Source organism: Monodon monoceros, unplaced genomic scaffold (genome assembly GCF_005190385.1).
Source record: "Monodon monoceros isolate NGI ecotype Baffin Bay Population unplaced genomic scaffold, NGI_Narwhal_1 Super_Scaffold_17, whole genome shotgun sequence".
Lineage (NCBI taxonomy): Eukaryota > Metazoa > Chordata > Mammalia > Artiodactyla > Monodontidae > Monodon > Monodon monoceros.
Genome location: NW_021703773.1, coordinates 24,526,533 through 24,547,556, shown reverse-complemented (window position 1 = coordinate 24,547,556; position 21,024 = coordinate 24,526,533). Strand labels below are relative to the sequence as shown.

Sequence of the window (21,024 nt, the reverse complement as noted above, 5' to 3'; positions counted from 1 at the left end):
CATCTAGGGCCATAGCTGACAGGAGCTCGAGGTAACATCTAGGGCCACAGCTGACAGGAGCTCGAGATAACATCTAGGGCTCAAATGCAGCAGGAAACAGTCCAGGTTCTTTCTCGCGTGTAACATTTTACAAATTAAGTCATGCTGCTTTCTGCTTTTTAATACCGCTGACTTGAATCTTATTCTGGGTTGGCTCAGCACGAACCATAAATTAGAAGCTGAACGTGAGAACTCAGTGTTCCCTGTAACACAGCATCTACTTCATGGATCGAAGGCATCCTTGGAGAGCTGAACACAATGAGGCAATCTTGATCACAAATCCACCTTGGGATTGCTTCCATTGTAATACACACAAAGGCATTATTTCTGTTCACAAAACCAAGACATAAATAGGATTTGCTATACTTCCAAGTAATTCAAACGGATTTTTAAGAACATTAAACACACAAAATCTTCACGTTGCTCTTACTAAGTAAAATTTTAATCAATCAAGTCAACTGGGAGACCTCCTCTCCCTCCTGCCCTTTCCCACTCTGTCCCCCTCCCAAAACCACTCCTCAGCTGGTTCCTCCTTACAAAAGTCTGTGGTACGGTTTGGTATTTCGATTGTTAGTTGAGACGGTACGCACGTTATTTAAACAGGAGCATGATTTTTTCATCAGCAATTCAGAAGTTTAGGAGCACATGCTCAAGGAACTAGCAGACCACCAAACAGCAAGACTGTTAACATTAGGCGCAGAAGAACAAACAATAAAAGAGACGCCCCATCAGATGGGACCCAACAGTCACCGCGACCTGTTCCTGTAAACCCAAATGAACGTGCATGTTCGCTCAGAAAAGCTGCATCTTTCAAAAGCAGCCTCCTTCTGACCGTGTCAGAAACAACACAGTCTAAAAGGTTATTGAACACACTTTGTTTTTTTTTTTGGCGGTACGCGGGCCTCTCACTGTTGTGGCCTCTCCCGTCGCGGAGCACGGGCTCCGGACGCGCAGGCTCAGCGGCCATGGCTCACGGGCCCAGCTGCTCCGCGGCATGTGGGATCTTCCCAGACCGGGGCACGAACCCGCGTCCCCTGCATCGGCAGGCGGACTCTCAACCACTGAGCCACCAGGGGAGCCCTGACACACTTATTTTTAGTATTATAAATTTAAATATAAAGGCTCATTTTATATATAAAACAATTTATGGAAAGTTCCCATTCACTGTACTCTAAGTGCTCCACAATTCAGAGGCCAAGGCCAGTGAGTGAGTAAAATTTAGCCAGGCTTTACTTGGATAAAAACAAAGCAAAACAAAAAGAAAACAGAAGAAGAAAGTAATGATTATGACACCAAGTTCAAAATCTAGAATCTTCAGACCGTTTAGTAACAATAACTGTATTATAAGACTCTTGGGCAAGTGCCGGGACCCTCTTCCCCCAATTCTCTGTGAAAGGCACAGGCGGGCACCACTTCCGCGGAGACGGAAGGGGAAGGGGTGGCAGAGCTGAGGCCACCGCCCAGGCCCACGCTCTCTGGGACCTTCTCTGCATCCACTCAACACACCTTCTGGAGAGAGCAGGGCCCCCGCCGCAGCTGCTGGCGGGAAGCACAGGACAGGACGCGAACCAGGAGGATGGAATGCATCCCAAGGGCGGGGGCCCCGCCCCTGGACCCCGACGGGGACAGGCTCAGAGAGGAGCCTCCCAGCTGGCACGTGTGTCCACGTGCGCCAGCCAATGTTAATAAGCACAGGCTCTAGGACCGTGTCACCCGACAGATTTACCGTCTTAACCAGGTCTCCTGACACGGTGAGGGGCTGAGGACCGAGCAGGTTACATCAGAGCCATGGCGGCCCCAGACCTGCAAGTGTGTCCGAGACGCATCACTCACTTGGCTTGGTGCCGGCCACCACTGCCAGGCTCTCGGGCGCGGGCACCACGGGACCCCTGCCATTCTCCCCCGCGCCCTCGCTGCCGCCGTATTCTATCACTTCCACGTGCCCGAGAGGGACGCTCCACTTCAACAAATACCTCTGGCCGGTCGATGTCAGGGCACCGCTGTCATGGGAGGTGCTGCAAGGGGCAGAAACCCTCGTGTCAGGCACAGCCAAGGAATCAGTCACGGAACGCCTCATCCCTTGGAGACTCAAGAGAGACGCCTCTGAACTGCGGGCTTGGGTGCTTCTGGTGTTCTCACCAGGACTGACCACACGGTTCCACAGTGGGTTTTCAGAGAGTATAAACATACCCAATTTCTTTTTTCTTTTTTTTTTTTTTTGCGGTACGCCGGCCTCACTGTTGTGGCCTCTCCCGTTGCGGAGCACAGGCTCCGGACGCGCAGGCTCAGCGGCCATGGCTCACGGGCCCAGCCGCTCCGCGGCATGTGGGATCTTCCCAGACCGGGGCACGAGCCCGTGTCCCCTGCACCGGCAGGCGGACTCTCAACCACTGCGCCACCAGGGAAGCCCAATATACCCGAACTTTATAAGAAAAACCATCAAAAACATATTTATAGAGAAGCAACTAATGAGAAAGGATTTGAACGATGATATGGACAGGAACCATAGTTGATTCAGGATGGCTAGAAACGGAGCTCGGTTCAGTTTCCAGCTCTGACATCTGCCTGATGTTTACAGAGAAAACCCACCCACGCGTCCCTCAGCTCCACCAGCGGTGAGTTGGGGTCCCTCCCTGGACCCATGCAAGTCACAGGATGAGAGGCTGAGCTCTGAATACACATCTGTCCAGAGTGAAGGGGAAGCGAAGGCATCCGCTCACCGAGACACAGACCACCTGTGACCATGGAGCTCCCCACGGGGCCGTGCATCTTATTGGACGCTGACCTACTGGGCGCTGACCTACTGGGTGCTGACCTGCCGGGCACTGACCTACTGGGTGCTGACCTGCCGGGCACTGACCTACTGGGCGCTGACCTGCTGGGCGCTGACCTACCGGGCGCTGACCGTGGCGCACATAAGCACGTCATTCAGCATGAAGAGCCGGCGCTCCTTGGTTTTCACGATCTCCCCCCGGTCGTTGTAGACGGTCTCTACCACGTCGTCGGAGCGGACGAGGTAGCGACTCCCACTGCTGAGAAGCTGGACGTTCAAAGACCACCGAGAAAAAGAAGAACAATGAGAATGAAGCCTGGCAAAATACACGAGCAGACAACGTCAGGGTTTTATAGATTCTTTTTTCTCTACAGATAATCGTTATATTCCCAATCACGCTTCGTGCACATATGGTATAGAGTTTAAAAAGTGGCTTTTTTTTAAGGAATCTACACAGTGGCAGGGATCTAACTTCCTTACGTGAGCAGTTTCTCTAGCTATGAGATGCTGACGCAGCCACGAGGGCTCCGCTGGTTTTCACCCGTCACTCAATGTGCTCTCTCTCTTTCAGTCACTCCTCAGAATACACGCTCCGATCCTCACAGACGGTCACCCCAACCTTTCTGTTACTTAGGACACCGTATCAACCGGGAATGTCTGTGATTTCACTTTTCCCAAGGACAGCAAACTGAAGAAAACCTCCTGACTGCTCATGGTTTGCCATGTTTTACTTCTTTGGGCCAAACAAAGTACTCTTGGTTCTCTGGAAAGAGGCTTCATATTTATTAGTAAAGTGACATAGGTCATACAGAACTTATTTTAACCGTTCAGCCCAGAAGGAAATCCGGAGTCCTTGGCCCAGACGTCCACACTGGCCGGCCGACCTCACGGGGATGAGGCTGCATCCTCACTAGCACAACGGTAAGCAATGCATCACCTCTGAGGGCCCTCGGACTGTCGGGGGTTCCCAGACATTCGGGTACCACAGGCAAGCAGGATTTTAAACAACATGAGCCACCTCGAGAATATCAGTGAAGGGAATTTTCTGCCTGTAAAAATTCCTGTACAAATCCTTTGGAGAATCAGGGAAAACCTAAGCTTAAAACATATGACAATAAAGTTCTTGTAGTTAAATCACTGGATGTCAGTATCCAGTAGGAAAGTACCCCTGCTGACAAAACAGAATTATTTAACACAGCTCATATCCATTAACCTCTTCCTGTGGACTAGAGCTTCAGATAAAAACGGCAAAGCCTATGTGAAATTGGATTATGGTGGCAGGAAGATGGCTTTGTAAATATGAAGCTGAGGTACAGCTTTGCTAAGGAACTGCTTTCATGCTGTGTTCTGCGTCCCTTCTTCATGATAAATACAGCCCAGTCCACGCACCGTGGATACAAGTAAGAACGCACGTGAGTATCTATGCTTCAAGTAGGACTAGGATGAAACGCTGCATTTTGAAAGTAAAATTCGGCTAAAAGAGTGGCTCTTAACCTTTTTGGGGTCCTGGGTCCATGTGAGGACCTAGTCAATCTGCGAGCCCCTTTCCTGAGAAAATGCACAGACTACGAAGGCTTTGTGCACACTGCAGCGTTCGTGACCCCGAGGCTCTCCACGGACCCTCAGTCAAGAACTCTGGGCCAAGGGACTCGCCGAGAGGTTCCAGGAGGTTAGTAATAAGTGGCTCAGAGAGCGAAGGCTCATTAGCATGAAGCAGAGCAGCCTCAGCACAGAGAGGAAAACTCTCAACCTTGTTCAGGTACCGCTCGTTTATGGCTTTTGCTATCTGTTTGATTTCGCAGCGTTGATCAGCATCCCTCTTCCTCTCGTTTAATTTCTCCGCCAGTGTCTCGAGCTCCGTCAGCGCCATCTGGAGGGGCAGCCTGTCGGGGTGTCCTCGGGGCGTGTTCTTCAGCATGTCCTTGAGGAGGAACAAGGCAGAGGGGAGGCGGACGTGTGATGTGGGGGTGGGAGCAGCGGGCGGTCACCGCGCACCCCCGCCGACAGCATCCCGCGACTCTGGCAGCCGGAGGCTGGCCCTGGCATCCGCTGCTTCTGGGGAATAAAGTAAGCCCTGGGAAAGGGTAACAAACTCAGTGAGTCACAATTTGGCTGAACGTTCAAAGCTCCTTTTGCAAAAACAAAACTGCCTTATTAAACGGGGATGGGAATGGAAACAAGACACCATTTTCCAGGAAGGGACCCATCCCTACTGCGAGCTCTCCAGGACCTCAGAAATCTCTGCTCTCTGGTAACGGTCAGGCTGTTGTTCTCAGTGTGAGCCAGACCAGTGGACCCACAGACAGCCGGAGTCCCCTTCCCGCCGGTGGGTCTGCGTCCTGAGCGCCCAGCTCTGAGCCGTTGGTTCGGGCGGAGCGTGGCGGCCCTGCAGGAGCACAGCACAGGCACCAATGGCACCGCGAGCGTGGTGAGAGCCAACTCCAGGCTCTGAGTCAACTTTCGAGGGGGACGTTTACGCGCCGGGTGCAGTCACCTTGCCGGCTTCGCAGAGGAGGGCGAGCCAGACCAAGGCCTCCCTGCCCGGGCCACCCGGCCCGCCCGCCCCCCGGGAGCTTCAGCAGCCCTGTCTTTTTAAGCTTCCTGTTCTCTTCGGTCTGGAAAGAACTCGCCTAATGATCACATGCTCCCCGTCTGAATGAACAACACACACTGCTCCATGCGATGGTTTCCCTGTGAGCCACGTCAAACCCTACAAGGCAAAATGAATCATCTTCACAGCAGCTCTGGTACCAGCAGTGCAGCTGGGTCGCGCCCGCCCGGATCCCAGCACCATCCACAGAACCAGCGCCACACGTGGACGGACAGCTGAGCGGAGGAAAGCGGGGTGCGCGGCGGCTGCCAGGCTGTTACTTATTGGGGTACAATACGGGGGAGAACACGGGAGTCAGGATAAAGACAAAGGCTCCTGGGGGACCACGTAGTGGAAACCGGCAGGCCCAGAAAAGCCACGGCCACAGCCTGATCCCGAGCTCTGGGGGACGGCTATAGGGTCATCGCAACTACAGGTAACAGGCCCCGAGAGACAAGGAGGGTCAGGTGTGGTGATAGGAGGAGAGGCAGGGGAGTGGCTGGGGGTCAGAGGCACGGGCCCCTCCACGCCGTCCCCCTTCACCGCCCCCTCGGTGCACGCGGACGCAGCAGGGCTCGGAGCTCGGTGGGAGGGAGGCGCCCCATCTTCCACCCCACTCCTCTCCAGGACCAACTCCCAGGAGCATCTTACCCGCAGAGCGGGGTCCCTGCACACGGACCTGTAGGTGTCTCTGAAGTACGGAAATACAGAAGTACAGACACCGCCCCTCTCTGACGCCGACTGCATTCTCCTGGGAACCAGCCCTGCTCTGTCTGAGCCCCATGCCCCTGCGAACTGCCTATGCTCAGACAGCAGGAAGGACTGAACACCTCCCCACGGGAACCGCATTCACACAAACCTGGGACCAGCCGTCTGGGTGCTATGCCGCCATCAGGCCAGGGTGAAGGCTATTTTCTGCCCTGGAGGGTCGGGGGCTGGCGCCCAGGTGGGGCGGGGGCGTGGGAGGGGACGAGCTGTACAGGAAGCTCTAAGGAACCCGGGAAGGGCCAGGCCAAGGGGCCGCATCTGTCCACGAGGACGTGTGCTTAAACCAAAACCCTGGAGTCGTTCGTAACTGGATTCGGACTTTAAGAATTTTCATCTGTTTCTGCTCAGCAAACTGAAACATTTAGAGGTAAGTAAAAATAAAAATAAAAGGAAAGAGCAAACTTCTTACAAGAACCAATTTTTTAAATTTGGAACCGTGTGACGGGCGGGCCCAGCGAGGCCTCAAGGCCTTTGATGCACCCTCCCTGTCCCTGGGGATGATTTCACGGTTCATCTTTCATCACTTTTAATGACTAGGGGAGCCAACAAGTCGCCTGATTTAACTCTAGAAACAAGCTGAGTGTTCACTGAGAAACCGGAAGAGGCCACTGCAGACCCTCCTCGGAAATAACCAATTCAAACGCCCTGACGCTCATCTAAGGAGGGTGAGCCCTGAGCCCGCAAGGCGCACGGGTCCCAGGTCTCGGGGGCCTGACAGCACATCACACGGCAGGGCAAGGCCTTCCTGATCCGACGATGCTTTATATCTGCACTCAAAGCCAGCTCTACTCTTTAGATCAACGCACGTACCTAACTGAGAATTCTTACTCTAAAAAAACGTAGGGTCGGAGTATCTGGGAAATCTCTCTGCACAGCTCCCGCTCTCCAAGCAGCCGGTCGGCTCCGCAGCTGACCGGCAGCTTTCTGGGCCTGCCCCTCCACTCTGGGCACACACCTGACCCCGGAGCAGGACCCTGGACATCTTGTGTTTACCTGCCTGGTGACCAGCCCACCTCCCACAGTGCACGAGCGCGTGTGGTTAATGAAAACTCACTCGGCTTTGCCCCAGTTCAGGTCCCTGGCCCGGGGCCCCTAAAGCCCTCGGAATTTCCTGAGTGATGGGGGGAGGGGCGTCTGGTGTTCATAACAAGTCCCTCTCACCCCCCCAGAGTCTATGCTGACGAGGGGAGTCCCGACGGACCCAGGAGAGGAGCTCAGCACGGGTGGGGTCAGAGGGACCGGCAGCTGCAGGCTGGGGTCTCGCCGCCCCCGGCCCTGCCCTGATGTAAGCGGCCTGGGAGCGGAGGCAGCCGAGAGCCTGCCATCTCCACGAGGAGATGCTTGGACACGGAGGGACGGACGACGGCAAGACGGGACCACTGGCCGAATCGCGCAGGAGGCCTCACCTGGAGCAGCAGGATGAACTGCGGGAACCTCTGGATGGGCTTCATCATGAGGCTGTACAGCGTGACGCGGTCAGGGCCGGCCTCCTGGCACTGCTGCGGGGTGACAAAGGGCCGGCACTCGCGGCTCCCGCCTGGACGCCGCCCCGGGGGGAGCTCGCACTTGCTCCCCTCTACGGAGAGGCTGCCTCCAAACCTGCTCCAAACACCTTCTACACCTCATACACCGCCAATGCACGCTGACGTCATTCAGGCTACAGCGAGCCCTGGCTGGTTTCTGAACTGAAAGCTTCAATGTTTTTATTTGATGTTTTAAGAGCCATTTATGAGCTAATTTCAATACTCTAAGAGTCAAACCAGTTTCTAAGATTCTACAATCACAACGAAGGGCAGCTACAAAAAAAAAAAAAGAAAGAAGAGGAAGAAAGTGACAGAATCCCAAGTGGGAGCAGCACGGGCCCCTAAAGGCACCTGCCCTGCGCCTGGGGCACAGTCCCTGCGGCTGCCGCGGCTTGTCCTGCACTGGGACAAACCTCCCCACTTCAGCCCTCGCTCTGCCGTGGAGATTCGGGGCGCGGCTGGGGCGTGTCCGTGTCTTGGCAAGTCTCCCCAGGGGAGGCCAGGGGGGAGGGAGTCCAGGGCCAGGCGCCCCCTTCCCTCTGTAGGGGAGGCTTCTCTGGCAGGAGGGGACGCCCCAGGCTGACCATTTACAAACTGGGGAGGAGTCCCCAGCTCTCTCCAGCTGAGGGGCCACGCGGTGCGGAGCCCGGAGCCCGGCTTGACCTCGTGGACACCGGGCACCTGGGGTAGGACAGGGGACTGGATGGTCTGCCTTCCCAGGCCGCCAGGGGCTGGCGGCCTGACGGTGGGGCTGCGGTGGCCTCCTGTCAGGTACTGTCGGCACCAGCAGGACCACAACAAACTCCTCAGAAAAAGTATACTTTAGGTCGTCCCGTGTTTCCTTTCTCCTGCTGTGACAGGGCAAGGCCAGAGCGCCGACCACAGCTTTCCAGAGTGGGGTCGATCTAAGGACGGGCCACCTCCACCCCGGTCCTGCGTCAGTGGGAACCACCATATCACATGAGAGGGAGCGGGTATAGCTCAGCCTAAATAAGCCTTCACCCTGGGCGAGGACACCCCCCAGGGTTCACTGTGCAGGTGGCAGAACCTTCCAAGAACACAGTTCACGTAACAGGAACAGGCTTTGGTCCCAGGTCATAATGCAAACTGGAGCCTCAGGCAGATGAGACTCCGGCCCCGGCCCCGGCCTCGGGGACTCAGTATCTGAAGGGAAACTTTATCCTGGTTCCACGGGCAGAGAGCCCTCTGGGCACGTTTACGTCCCAGCCTGAGACGGGCGTCTTTTGACAGGGATGTCGCTGATTCAATGTCACCCATCAACACCCGATGTCAGAGGAGGAACGGACCATGCAGCCCCCCTACCCACCGTGGGGGCTCATCTTTAGGGGGTCTGCTCACTGCCTGACCCAAAGAAGCCACGGAGCCCCCGACCGACTCCAAAGCCCCCCTTCTGTTACTCCTAACGCTGTGCTGAGCAACAGCTGGCCACTTGGTTTGGGGTCTGATCTCCACTTTCTGACCCCTCCCATCTATCCACATATGTCTAAGGATGTGCAAATGAAGGTTATATTCAAAGAGCTATGTTGTCACTAAAAACTTCATCATCCTTTCCAGCACTGACCCAACACCTAGGGTCCTGTTGGTGCTAAAATCTTTACAATAAATAACATTATACATTTAGAGGGAAGGTTTGGTGAAATTTCATTACAAAGTATTTTGACATCAAAGCTGTTATCAGAGGGTGGTAAAACACACAAAAAAATTTTCAAGTGCCTACCTTTAAAAATTCAAGAAAAGCAGGTTTTGTAGCACACGTTTTCTTAAGGATTGCCACAGCTGTGCTAAAATTATTCACATATTCGCTGTAAGCATCCAGCAGCATGGACTTAGAAAACTGAAATACAAGAGGAAATTGAGAAACGTAAATAATGCAGAGTCCATCTGCTTCCTCTCCAAGCTTACAGTAAAAGGCCGGAACCCGTGCTAACGATAACCTCTCGGTCACTGTGATGTTTTCATAGGATAAACTTCATTATGACTGTGTGTGATCACTGTTTTCTTAAGGAGACCTGCTAGGAATTTTTCACTGGCTGGTTGATCTTATTTGCCAATGCTCTTTAAGGCTGCCCTGCTCAAAACTGTGGCAAGTTTGGGTTTCAGTTAAGAAATGTTCCTGACTACAGTCTACAGTCGTATAAAGATGGTGTTTACAGACATCCTCCTTTAAATTCCTGCTGACTGGCATTTTGTGGATTTCACCTCCAGGACAGAATGTCCTGCACCTCAGCATGTGGAGGTCCCAGCATCCTGACCTAACCATCCCCTTGAGATGCTCAGGGGAGGACAGCTGACCACACCTGTTTCCCCAGGCTGAGGGGCAACGCCACATAGGTCCACTGCCCAATTTTCCCAGAAGCGCAAAGGTTTCCAGAGGCGGAGACATTGGCCTCACTCCCGTTTATGCTTCTAAGATCCCACATATTCTTGAGGACAGACAGCGAGTCCCATAAGTAGATGTGGAGCCACTTAGAGAAGAAATGCTTTCATCTAAATTATATATTTCTTAAAAAGATTTTCTTCTACATTAAAAAAATGTTCCCAAGGTAAACATTTTAAGAAGGACAGACTAAGACTTGAAACTAATATATAAAATAGGCAGAAATGCAATAAAGAAGTAAATGTCCAATATCTCTTTTTTGTTTTTCATAAAGATCACTGAAGGGGATTATGCAAATTCATTTTAGAACTCTCTTTCCACGTTATGTTCAAAGCATACTTTATATACCTCATTAAGCACATGCACAGAATATATAGAAAAAGGTTTCACGTATCACATTACAGCATTCCTCTAAGTATACGGACACTTAAAAATCTTTCAAGCTCTTGTTCCTTGACAGTGCTGTCCTCAATCAACTTCAGAATCCCTCTGCTACCTCTAGATAGAAAACTAGCCAGTCCGCAGTGTGGACGATTCACAAATGGGCCGAAGATAAATGGCTTGGAGCCACCCAGCGCTGGAGCTCAGGGCTGCGGCGGCTCCTGCTGGGAAAGGTCAGCGCAGCTGTGGGACCAGCTCGTGTCCCCTCGCGTCCTGTGTCACCGCGGGGCCTGGAGGCTGCGTCCGCACAACGGGACACCAGGTCAGGGAGCACAGGGCTGAGGGAAACAGGTGGGTATCTTCCCACAAGGCGGTTCCCAGGAGGGGTGAGACCCTGTGAGGGCTTAAAGCCGACAACCCCACAAAACCGTTCACAAGCAGGGCCCTGACTCTTCCTGTGATGCCTCCCAAGCTTGACGGTGTGTAGTCTGAAGTGTTCCAGGGGCAGCTCCACTGGAGCCTCCGGACGTTTCTCTCTACATCCTTCCCCTGGGCGCACACGCGTGCTCAGCTTCCCGACCTCAGACCGGCCCCCGCGGAGAGCTCCGCAGTGTCGGCCGGGGCGCTGTGGGGTGCAGCTGAGCTCAGGCCGGCAGGACACCCACCCTGAGGCATCCGTGGGAGAAGGGAGGGGCCCTGAGCCCAGGGGAGCCCCACAGACCCTCTGGGCACGCCGGCTCAGTTACCGAGGCCACGAAGACGTCTCCGATCATCTCCACCGAGTCCCACTCGGCCACGCGGCTGGCCAGCGCAATCTGGAACATGCAGTGGCACTGCAGGACCTCCTTGACCCGGTAGAAGACCGTCTTCAGCTTCCTCTCACTCAGGATCTTGGGCTCCATCTCAGACAGCGGCTTCTCGTATTGCTGAGGCAGAAACACACAAGGACGGCCCAGGCTTTTCCCAGGGTTCATGAAAGAACGCGGAGAAACTCACCTGTGCAACTACGTTTGTGCCCAAACAAACCAGGCGACCTTTGATGTCAATACACAGACACAATTCTCAGATTCTTTTAAGAATTTTGCCAATTTGAGTATTTTATAATTCATAGGTTCACAAAACATATCCATTATACAATGTGGCATTTAGATACCTCCAAAATCCTCTTAAGAGCATCCACGTAGCTCTTTTCACTGTCGACAACCGAACCCAGAATATATCTTCTTACGACCTGTTGAGAATTTGAAAAGACAACAGTCAAAACCTGCCTCAGAAAACACAACAGATAAATTTGACTTCTGTTGAGGCTTGTGGACAAAAAAGTTTTTTGTTTTCAAGACAGTACATAAATGAAACCTCCCAAGGCCTTAAAATATATTAGTGCATTAACTACCTACCATTATGGGCACAAAACGTTGGTTCCCCATCACTACAATTCTGTTATTTGTAAACCTCAAATTATAAACCACAACTACAGTAACACAATTAAATTATGGCATTAACAACAATTTCATTCACTCATCCAACAATAATGAACTGAATTAACGGGTTGTATTTTATGTGTCGAGTATGGAATTACATGGTATTTCATGTATACATTAAGCATAGAAAAAAAACCTTCCAGTCTTGACTCAAAGAATGCTATTACCAACACATCTAAAATCATTATTCCAAAGTTATTTTAAAAAAAAACTTTTGGAAGGTGGAGGTATAGTTTTGTTTTGTTTTGAGGCCATTCGAAGCCTCCAAGGCTAAGAACGCAGAGAGTAAATGACCAACGTCAATTCCAGGTGCAAAAACTCCTCCAGACCTGAGATGCCTGCATTTCAAACAGTGACATCGCTTTGGGATTTGTTTTCATGACTAGAGGACACGCAAGCACAAGTTTCTGGCTGTAAGATGCCTGTTTAAGGCCAATGATGACACTGGGCACTTCTGTCCAGTTTACACACCGTTTGCAAAGTTGTTTTTGCCAATAAATGGCAAGTGGAGCATAGAAATGACAAGGCTGCTCCTAACCCCACCCCCGGCAGCCCCATCCCAGGAACCGCGACGCCACCTGGCGGCAGAAGGCACATCCTCCGAGGGCGCGCCTCTTGTCAAGTCACCGACATCCACAAGGGAGCGACTCCTCTCCTTACAAAAGGGCTGCTCCTTCGCAAAATGAAGGCAAAAAGCAACCTTCAAGGACACTTAAGGAAGAAAGTGATGTGTGTAAAAGGCAGATGAGTCTGGAATTAAAGCACAAGCACACGCGGCCGCAGCGATGACCCCTCCCTCTGAAACGAGGGTGGCACCCCACGACCCAGACACCCCCAAACTGCGGATGGTCAAATGTGGACCAGCCTTCTCCCAAAATTCAGATTCCCACACACTGTCTCAACTCTGGGGTCAGGATATTTGAGGATTTGTGGGGGGGGGGGTCTAACCTAGGAATTAAATGTTTTTTATAAGTCCTGAGATGACACTAATGTATCAGGTCAAAGGACCTGGAACTGTTATTACTGAAAGATACAAAATAAAACCCCAAATCTCCCCCAGATCCCAGGGCTCCCGCAGGTCGGGTCAGCCCCTCAGTTAAACTCAGTGCGTGGACAGCACAGCCAACACGGGTCCCCAGGCCTCAGGCTTCCCGGGACCCTGACCCCGAGGCTGCAGGGAGACCTCAGCCCTGGACCAGCTTTCCTACGAGGCCACGGGGACCCGCGGGAGATGTGTCTGGGCCAGGAGGTGATTAGAGCAATGCAGGAGGAGAAGGAGGGTGTAAAGGGGGGAGGGGGAGAGGGGGAGAGGGGGAGGGGAGAGAGGAGGAGGATGAGGGGGTAAAGGGGGGAGGGGGAGAGGAGGAGGGGGAGAGAAGAGGAGGAGGGGGAGGAGGGGTAAATGCGAGGGGGAGGGGAGGGGAGGGAGATGGGGGGCGGGAAGAGGAGGAGGGGGTAAAGGGGAGGGGCGGAGACGAGGAGGAGGAGGACAGCAGCCCCTCCCTGTGCCCGGACCCTGGATCAGAGGCCCGACGGTAGAGGATGCTGGCCTCATCCTTCAGCTTCAGTGCCACCTTTCAAGTAAACGACAACCCAGGAAATAAAGGCTTTCCTCCCACCAAACTGGGCATGTAAAGAACGCTTCACATGCAGCATTTTTCCTGACAGATATGTTACCTTATTTCAACTTTGGAAGAAAAAATTCAAAGAGCACTGACATTGGGTTTAATCTTTTAATGGAAAACTCTCCGGAGAACAAGCAGTAACCAGTGGGGAAAGCAACCTCTGTGAACCAGGGGGTAAGAAGGGAGCCTGCGGGGAGCGGCGCAGAAACCAAAACACAAACCCTCTCTGGCCGTCGTGCGCCTGGCGTGGCGCGTTCAGCCAAGGGCCACCACACGCGTCGCGTCACTGTCTTGTCGGGCCACGAGGAAGACACCGCAGACGCCATGTCCCCGTTTCAAGGGAAGGAGGACGGCGCTGGCAGAACAAGTGAGAGGCCTGGCTGGAGTCTCCCCTGCCCCAGTGCGGGGCCCGGGGTGGGAACTGAGCTGGGGGGGGCGTCTACAGAGGTGCCCTTTCTACACCAGGGACCCATCCTCGCTGTCACCACCCGGCCCTCTGGGGGACAAAACTGACTGGCAGGTGTGTGTGTTGAGATCCTGCGGGCTCAAAACTCCCTTGTCCCCCCGTCCCCTGGCCGACCCGCATGCCCCTGCTGTCTCCAAGTCTCGGCCTGGCCGGGGACGCCCTGCAGCTACATGCGTCTGCACAACGGCCACAGTCCCCCACCCGTGGGCCCCCCATGGGGAGGCTCCACGTGCCTCCCAACCACGTGACCCCCACACTGTCCGGGAAGAGGACCCAAGTCCTGGAGCCCCAGGGGTGGCCTCCCAGAAACATCGAGAGTATTTTTGAGCAATCAATGCCCTTTTTCAGACTCGTGAGGCTAAAATGAGGTGGGTGAGCCAGGAACTTGGGCAGCGAGCAGGGGGGCAGTGAAGAGCAGCCTCTCTGCTCCTGCAAAAACCGTCAACACGTCGCTGCCAGCAACGCGGCCACATTTCAACCCCAGGAGCATGAGGGAGCTGAGGACGCGGGATCCAGGGGGGCACCGGACCCGGACACGCCCGTCACCCAATGCCGCCTGACCACGAGGCCCCTCTGGGCCTGGGTGTCCTCCTGTGAATGTGCTCCACAGGGGTCATGCAAGGATGAGGGGGGCGACCTTTACACCTGCCTGACGTGTCCCCTCCTGAGCACACGAGCCCGGCCTCTCACAGCCCAGCACCCACACACCAGACACTTCACTAGCACCTTCAACCCGCTCTGCTGCCCCCTGCAACCCAACCAAGAGCCAGCTTCCTCCTCCAGCCTGACCTATGGCTAACAGACCCTTGGCAGCCTTTGCAACGCTCCAGCCTGACCTATGGCTAACAGCCCCTTGGCAGCCTTTGCAACGCTCCAGCCTGACCTATGGCTAACAGCCCCTTGGCAGCCTTTGCAACGCAGCTTGTCATCTTTCTTACTAGACTCTGAACCTACCACAGAGGATTTTTATGTGGTTCTGTCTGCACACCACATCTGTGCACGCGTGTCGTGTGTATGATGCATGCATCTATCAACCACCTTGTATACCTATCACCCACCTACGTCTATCTACCTACATCATCTATTTACAACATCTGTCATCTCTCTCAGTCTCCATGACCTGCATCAGGCTGCCCACGTGGGAAAAACTCAAATCACACCCCACCCAAAACCATCAACTCCTCCCCCCAGTGCCCCCAACTCTGTGGTACGCCCTTGTCTCTGACGCCCTTGTTTCTGAAGCTTTCCTTTCCTTTTACCCAAAGATAATCAAATGGAAACCACGGAATATCTTCCCTCTGCTACCTACAGTATTTTCAGAGATGAAGAAATTCATTGATATTCGGCTAACTTCGTGAGCTGCTGGAAATCTATCTTTTAATCTCGGACTCAGGCACTGTGTACACGCACACGCACTTTACACAGTCACATCTAGTCCCTTCGTGGAGACGTCCCATCAGTGTGAATGAGTATAAATGACCCTCACAAAGAATGCAGATACTCCACGCATTTTCACAATTACACTGGGGCTGATACTCAAAATATGTAGGCTCGCTGCTGGGTTAACCCCTTCCTTGCTGGACCAGGAGAGGCCAGTGGACGAGCCCAGGTGGCTAGAATGGCTGGGAGTCTGTGCCAGCAGGTAATTCCCAGCCAGCACAGCCGTCCTGGTGTAAGTACGGGGGTATCCACCCTGCGCATCCTACCTGCTGCTGAGACAAGCCTTCGGGCATTGGGGTGAGGACGGCTTCCGGATGCTTGCAGTCCACGTCGATGAACAAGTTCTGTTCCTCTTCAAGACAGGGTCTGTGGTCTTAAAGGAAGACAGAATGTGCTGGTTTCACACTGAAACAGGATATAACATCACAGCGCAGTCAAGTTGACTGTCAAAGCAACGCCTTGGGCAGACACCTCAGTTCTACGTCTCCTTTCCGCCCAGCAATGAGTAAAGTGAAGTTTTAACAAACCCAAGAAAATATCCTTCCCACAAGAGGAATGTGGTGTTTGTTGATATTTGAGATTTTCAATACTTGAAGTCTAACTTCAAAAAGCTGAGGTGTCATTTGAACACCTAGATGGCAGAGTAGAAATACATATTTCAATGTCTTAATCTATAACATATCAAAGTCAGAAACAAAGAAAAGCAGCTATGAATGACTAAGAACCGACACTCGATAGTCAGGGAAAACCAAGGGAGACTTAGTAACTTCCTGACTTTCTCCCTTTCTCACTAGAAGTCTGGAAAAAGCACAACTTCCCCAAGATCAAAAATTCTAGACCAAAATTAACTTCATTTCTAAAACCTTAGATGCAGCTACGTAATCTAAAGAATTCACAATGGGGCTTCCCTGGTGGCGCAGTGGTAGAGAGTCTGCCTGCCGATGCAGGGGACACGGGTTCGTGCCCCGGTCCGGGAAGATCCCACATGCCGCGGAGCGGCTGGGCCCGTGAGCCATGGCCACTGAGCCTGCGCATCCGGAGCCTGTGCTCCACAACGGGAGAGGCCACGACAGTGAGGGGCCCGCGTACCACAAAAAAAAAAAAAAAAAAAAAAAAAGAATTCACAAAACAGCTAGAAACCAGAAAAGCACAGGAAATTTTAGGTAATAGGAACCTGGAGATGTTCTAATTCAAAGATACAAAACCCTAGCTGCACAGAAGAACTGTCAGAGGAGATTTAAAGAACCTACAGTGTCTATACACCTATTGGAACAGCCAAAATCCAGAGCAGTGACTACACCAAGTGCTGGTGGGGATGCAGGATGGCGCAGCCACTTCGGGAGACAGTTTAGTGCTTTCTTATAAAACTAATCATACTCTTATCTCGTGACCCAGCAGTCATGCTCCTTGGTGTTCACCCAAAGGAGCCAAAAACTTATAACCACACAAAAACCTGCACAGGGATGTTTATAGCAGCTGTATTCACAATCGCCAAAACTATGAAAGCAACTAAGATGTCCTTCAGTAGGTGAGTGGATAAAATAAACTGGGGTCCATCCAGACAATGGATATTACTCAGCTAAAAAGAAAGGAGCTATCAAGCCATGAAAAGACATGAAGGAACCTTAAATGCGTATCACTAAGTGAAAGAAGCCAATCTGAAAAGACTACAGGCTATATGGGTCCAACTAGAAAAGGTAAAACTACGGAGGCAGTAAAAAGATCAGTGGTTGCCGAGGTTTGGGGGGAGGGAAGGATGAACAGAGGATTTTCAGGGCAGTGAAACTACTCTCTATGATGCTATAATGACAGATGCTTCCTTATCCATTTGTCCAAACCCACAGAATGTACAACAGCGAGAGTGAGACCTGATGTGAACCATGGACTCTGGGTGATGGTGATGTGACACTGTAGATTCACGGTTGTAACACATGGACCACTTGGTGGGGATGGTGACAGTGGGGAGGGAGGCTGTGCCTGAGTGGGGCTAGGGGTTTATGGGAAATCTCTGTACTTTTCACTCAGTTTTGCCGTGAACCTAAAACTGCTCTAAAAACAAAATAGTCTTTAAAAAAACCACAACATTCCAGTGTGCAGATGTCTCCCTCAGAGGTCCACTGACGGCCTGGGGGTGGAGGCCTGGCACCACTATTCGTAAGAGCTCCCGGTTCCCCCGTGTGAACTCCAGGGCTAAGAGCCACGACTTTAGCCCGGGCTTCCCACCTGACAGCTCAGGAAGCTAAGGCCACAGGGTTCAGGGGTGTGTGTAATGGGTCCCCCTCCCCCCAAACCAGGGACGATCCTGTGATACTCTGGTCACTCTCCCCCTGGAGCTGGCTTCCGGCCTGCCCCGTGTACCTGGACCCCGTTCCCTTGCGATCCTGGTTCAGGGGTCTCGGGTGGGCCCGAGTCGGCATTTCTGAGCAGCCCCCAGACTCCGGGGCCCCTAACCCCAACCTCGGCACCTGTGGGGCTCTGCCCGTGTGCCCTCCCACGACGGGTCCCCTCTGGGGCACCTGCCCCGCTGCCAGCGCCCCACCGGGGAGCACACTCTATCAGAATCCACATCCCCGTCTCAGCCCCTGACACACTCTCCATCCTATGTGAAGAGGCTGGGGGCTCCGTGAGGATCACACCTTCTTTAAAGGCCCAGGTGGCTTTACGGCCAATTACAGTCTTCCTGGGCCATTTGCAGGGGAAACACGTGACCTTCAAGTCCTCTCCCTGCACAGTTAATCAGCAACCCTGCACTGAGCCGGCACCGGCTTTGCACATCAGACGGTCGTAGCGGAAACAAAGAAACGTGCTTCTGAAGGACCAAGTGAGAGTCAGGACGGTCATTCCGCACGTAAACCCTCAGCTGCCCGCACAGCCGGGTACCTCGTACCACACCAGCGCAGACAGGCTCAGACGCTGGAGAACCCGCGCCCGGAGCTTGCTGCCGACGTGAACGCACCCAGACAGGCTCTATCTTTCCGACACACAAGCGCCACGGGCTCCTGCCCCTGAGTGAAATGTTTCACAAACCTGAGAATTCTGGAATCCTCTCACCAGCACAGAGGATCCTGAGCCCCACTTAGAGCCCACCGTACTCAGCCGTGAAGGGCGGGAAACGTGCCCAGGAGCCCCCGGCACTGCGAGCGCACCCCCCGCGACTGTGCTCTATTATCAACGACCCTGCTGAGAATCCAGGGGCTCTGTGGGGGGAGAGCAAGCCCCCGGGGGGACCCCCGATCACCCGACTGCTGGGAGGAGCCAGTTAAGGGGGGGGCGAAATCCACCCCCTGCGAGAATTCACTCAACTTCCTGCCGCCCCCCGGAGTCCCCGCTGCCCCGAGCCGGCCCTGAGCCCAGGCAGCCTCCCCCAGGTCGCGCCCCACAGACCTGCAGAGACGAAGGACTTGGTCCTGATGAAGGAGCGGCCCCGCTTCACCACAGCCTTCGTCTTCTCCAGGCCATCCTTGGTGCCCTCCTTGGCGGCCTTCACGAGCTTCTGCATCTGTGGGGAAGGGAGGCCGGGTAAGGGTGGGATGACTTGGTAAAACCTCCTTGTTGCTTTTACTCCATTTTAAAAGAATACTGTCAAGTAGTTTGCTCTTGAAACATCATCTGAAATTGGCTTTTTGATCTGGGAGAGCTTTCTTGGCTGTTGTGAAAGTATGTGTGTGTGTGTGTGTGTGTGTGTGTGTGTGTGTGTGTGTGGTTTGGGGCTGTTTGGTTTTTATTTTGCTGGTTAAAAAAAAAGAAGGAAAAACAAATTTACAAACAGAGCCCTTACTTAACATAGTTTTAAAAAAGTCTCCTGCTGTGTTTAAGTCAGTCTTCGTTTTTATTACAAACACTTGCAAAGGGCTTTGCAGAAGCCGAGTGCAGAGAGCTGAGGCCACAGGTGTGAACAGTTTGCCCAAGGTCAACGGACAGACGGCAGGAAACAGTGGAGCCCCTGGCTGGAGACCCGCCAGCCGGCTCAGCCACTGGACACTCCCCAGCCTCCCCCGGGCTCCCCCCTGGAGGCCGGTCCAGCGGCTCACGGGCCTTTCGTACTGATGGTCGCAGGAATGGCCAGATGGAGAGACCTGCTGGGATACAGGCAGAGGGATGGCCCGCGGGAGGAGTCGGCAGACCCCCTCCTCCGCGGAGACTGAAGGGTTGGAAAGACCGCCGGCCCCCACAGGGGAGTTTGTCCATCCCGGTTCCCTCAAGCCAGGTTCCTGGCATAACACTTAGACTGGCCATTGGTGCCAAAAGCTTCCAATGATGTGCTTTGGCATTTCACCCCCATTTCTTATCCTTAGACTCTAACGTCTGAGATATTGGCCACTGGGTACGGAGCGACTGATCCTTTAGAGAAAACCCAGATGGCCTCTTATGACACAAGCCAACACCCTTCGGGTCTGTCTAGGTGCCGGCCTCCCCGCCCTCCTGCGATCCTCCCCTGAGGGAGAGGCTTCTACACCCGCCCGCTCCCCTCCAGGGCTTCGCCTGGCCTCCCTCCGGCGGCCCTTTCTACGGGGCCACTGCCCGGTTGCGCATTTGCACAGAACGGCGCCGGCTGAGGGGCTCTCGGGGGCTGAGTGTGCACCCTGGACTCGGGAGCTGTGCCCCTGGGGGGTTCCCACTCGAGGAGCCTGCAGCCTGGTGCCGGACACTTGTAACTCCAGCCCGAGTGACTCTGCAATTCCTCGCTGTCCCCGCGCCTTAGGCTGCGTCCCTGAGGATGTGCCCCTGGCCCACCACCCACCTCGACGGACACCAGATCCAAGTCACACTGCCTGGCTGACCCCGACTCGGACACCCAGCCACTCACCACCGCCCTACCCGCCAGGTTAAACGCGGCAAAGCCACTCTGCCTGCTCCGACTCCTGTATCCCTTCATCCAAACGCGGCTTCGTCTGCTGACAACCCTGGATAGCAGCCCGCTGTCCCCGCTTCTCCGCAGCCACCGCTGGCGCCTCGCGCTGCCTGTGCGCCCCTGCCTGCCCGGCTGCCGGGCGCCCCTCCTTAGCTCCCTACCCCCTCATCGTCCAGATCCCGCCGCCCAGACCCGGGCTGCACACGCTGTCCATGCTCCCTCCAAGGAGTCAGAGAATTAGGGACAGACAGATGGCCAGGGAGCCTGCAGGGGGCCGAGCCCCGGCTCCAGGTGAAGCCACACAGGTGCCAGGTTCCGGGCGGAGGGAACGGCCGCCCAGGGTCGCACAGCTGCAGCAACACGCCAGGCCCTGCTTCTCCTGCAGAGGACGGCAGCGCGTAGCCGGCCCCAGACAAGTCACCCTACCTGCTCCTTGCCGCTCTGCCGCCGTCTGATCGTGCACATTCCCCTCTCTTTGCTGAGCTGGCCTGCCTCGTACCCCTCCCTGGACCACCCGGCCCTGTGCTCCCTGGAACCCCCTGCCACCCCGGCCTCCAGATTATCCCAGGGGCTCCGCCTGTTTCCTGCACGGAACCAGCCCAACGCTGTGCTGGAGGAGATGCCATGATTCCGGGGGCTTCGCTCCTGCACCGAAAAGCGTGGAACAGAGCTGTGATGTTCCAGAGAC

The 21,024-nt window shown here is 54.1% G+C and overlaps 1 protein-coding gene across 19 annotated transcripts in view; it reads right to left on the bottom strand.

Annotated features, from left to right (window-relative positions):
- ARHGEF10 (Rho guanine nucleotide exchange factor 10) overlaps positions 1-21,024 on the bottom strand; it is an 88,568-nt gene that overhangs the window by 33,451 nt on the left and 34,093 nt on the right. For 18 of the 19 annotated variants that reach the window (XR_003794177.1, XR_003794178.1, XR_003794180.1 and 15 more), the window contains 9 exons: positions 18,869-18,983; positions 15,751-15,857; positions 11,626-11,703; positions 11,219-11,398; positions 9,432-9,548; positions 7,577-7,669; positions 4,563-4,733; positions 2,934-3,079; positions 1,873-2,054 (listed from right to left, as the gene is read on the bottom strand). Coding sequence is in view for 14 of the 19 variants with exons in the window: in XM_029226418.1 (XP_029082251.1) it covers positions 1,873-2,054; positions 2,934-3,079; positions 4,563-4,733; positions 7,577-7,669; positions 9,432-9,548; positions 11,219-11,398; positions 11,626-11,703; positions 15,751-15,857; positions 18,869-18,983 (1,189 nt within the window). In the remaining 5 variants the exon portion in view is untranslated. The remainder of the gene's footprint in view (positions 1-1,872; positions 2,055-2,933; positions 3,080-4,562; positions 4,734-7,576; positions 7,670-9,431; positions 9,549-11,218; positions 11,399-11,625; positions 11,704-15,750; positions 15,858-18,868; positions 18,984-21,024) is intronic. The other variant, XM_029226410.1, reaches the window with a different exon arrangement.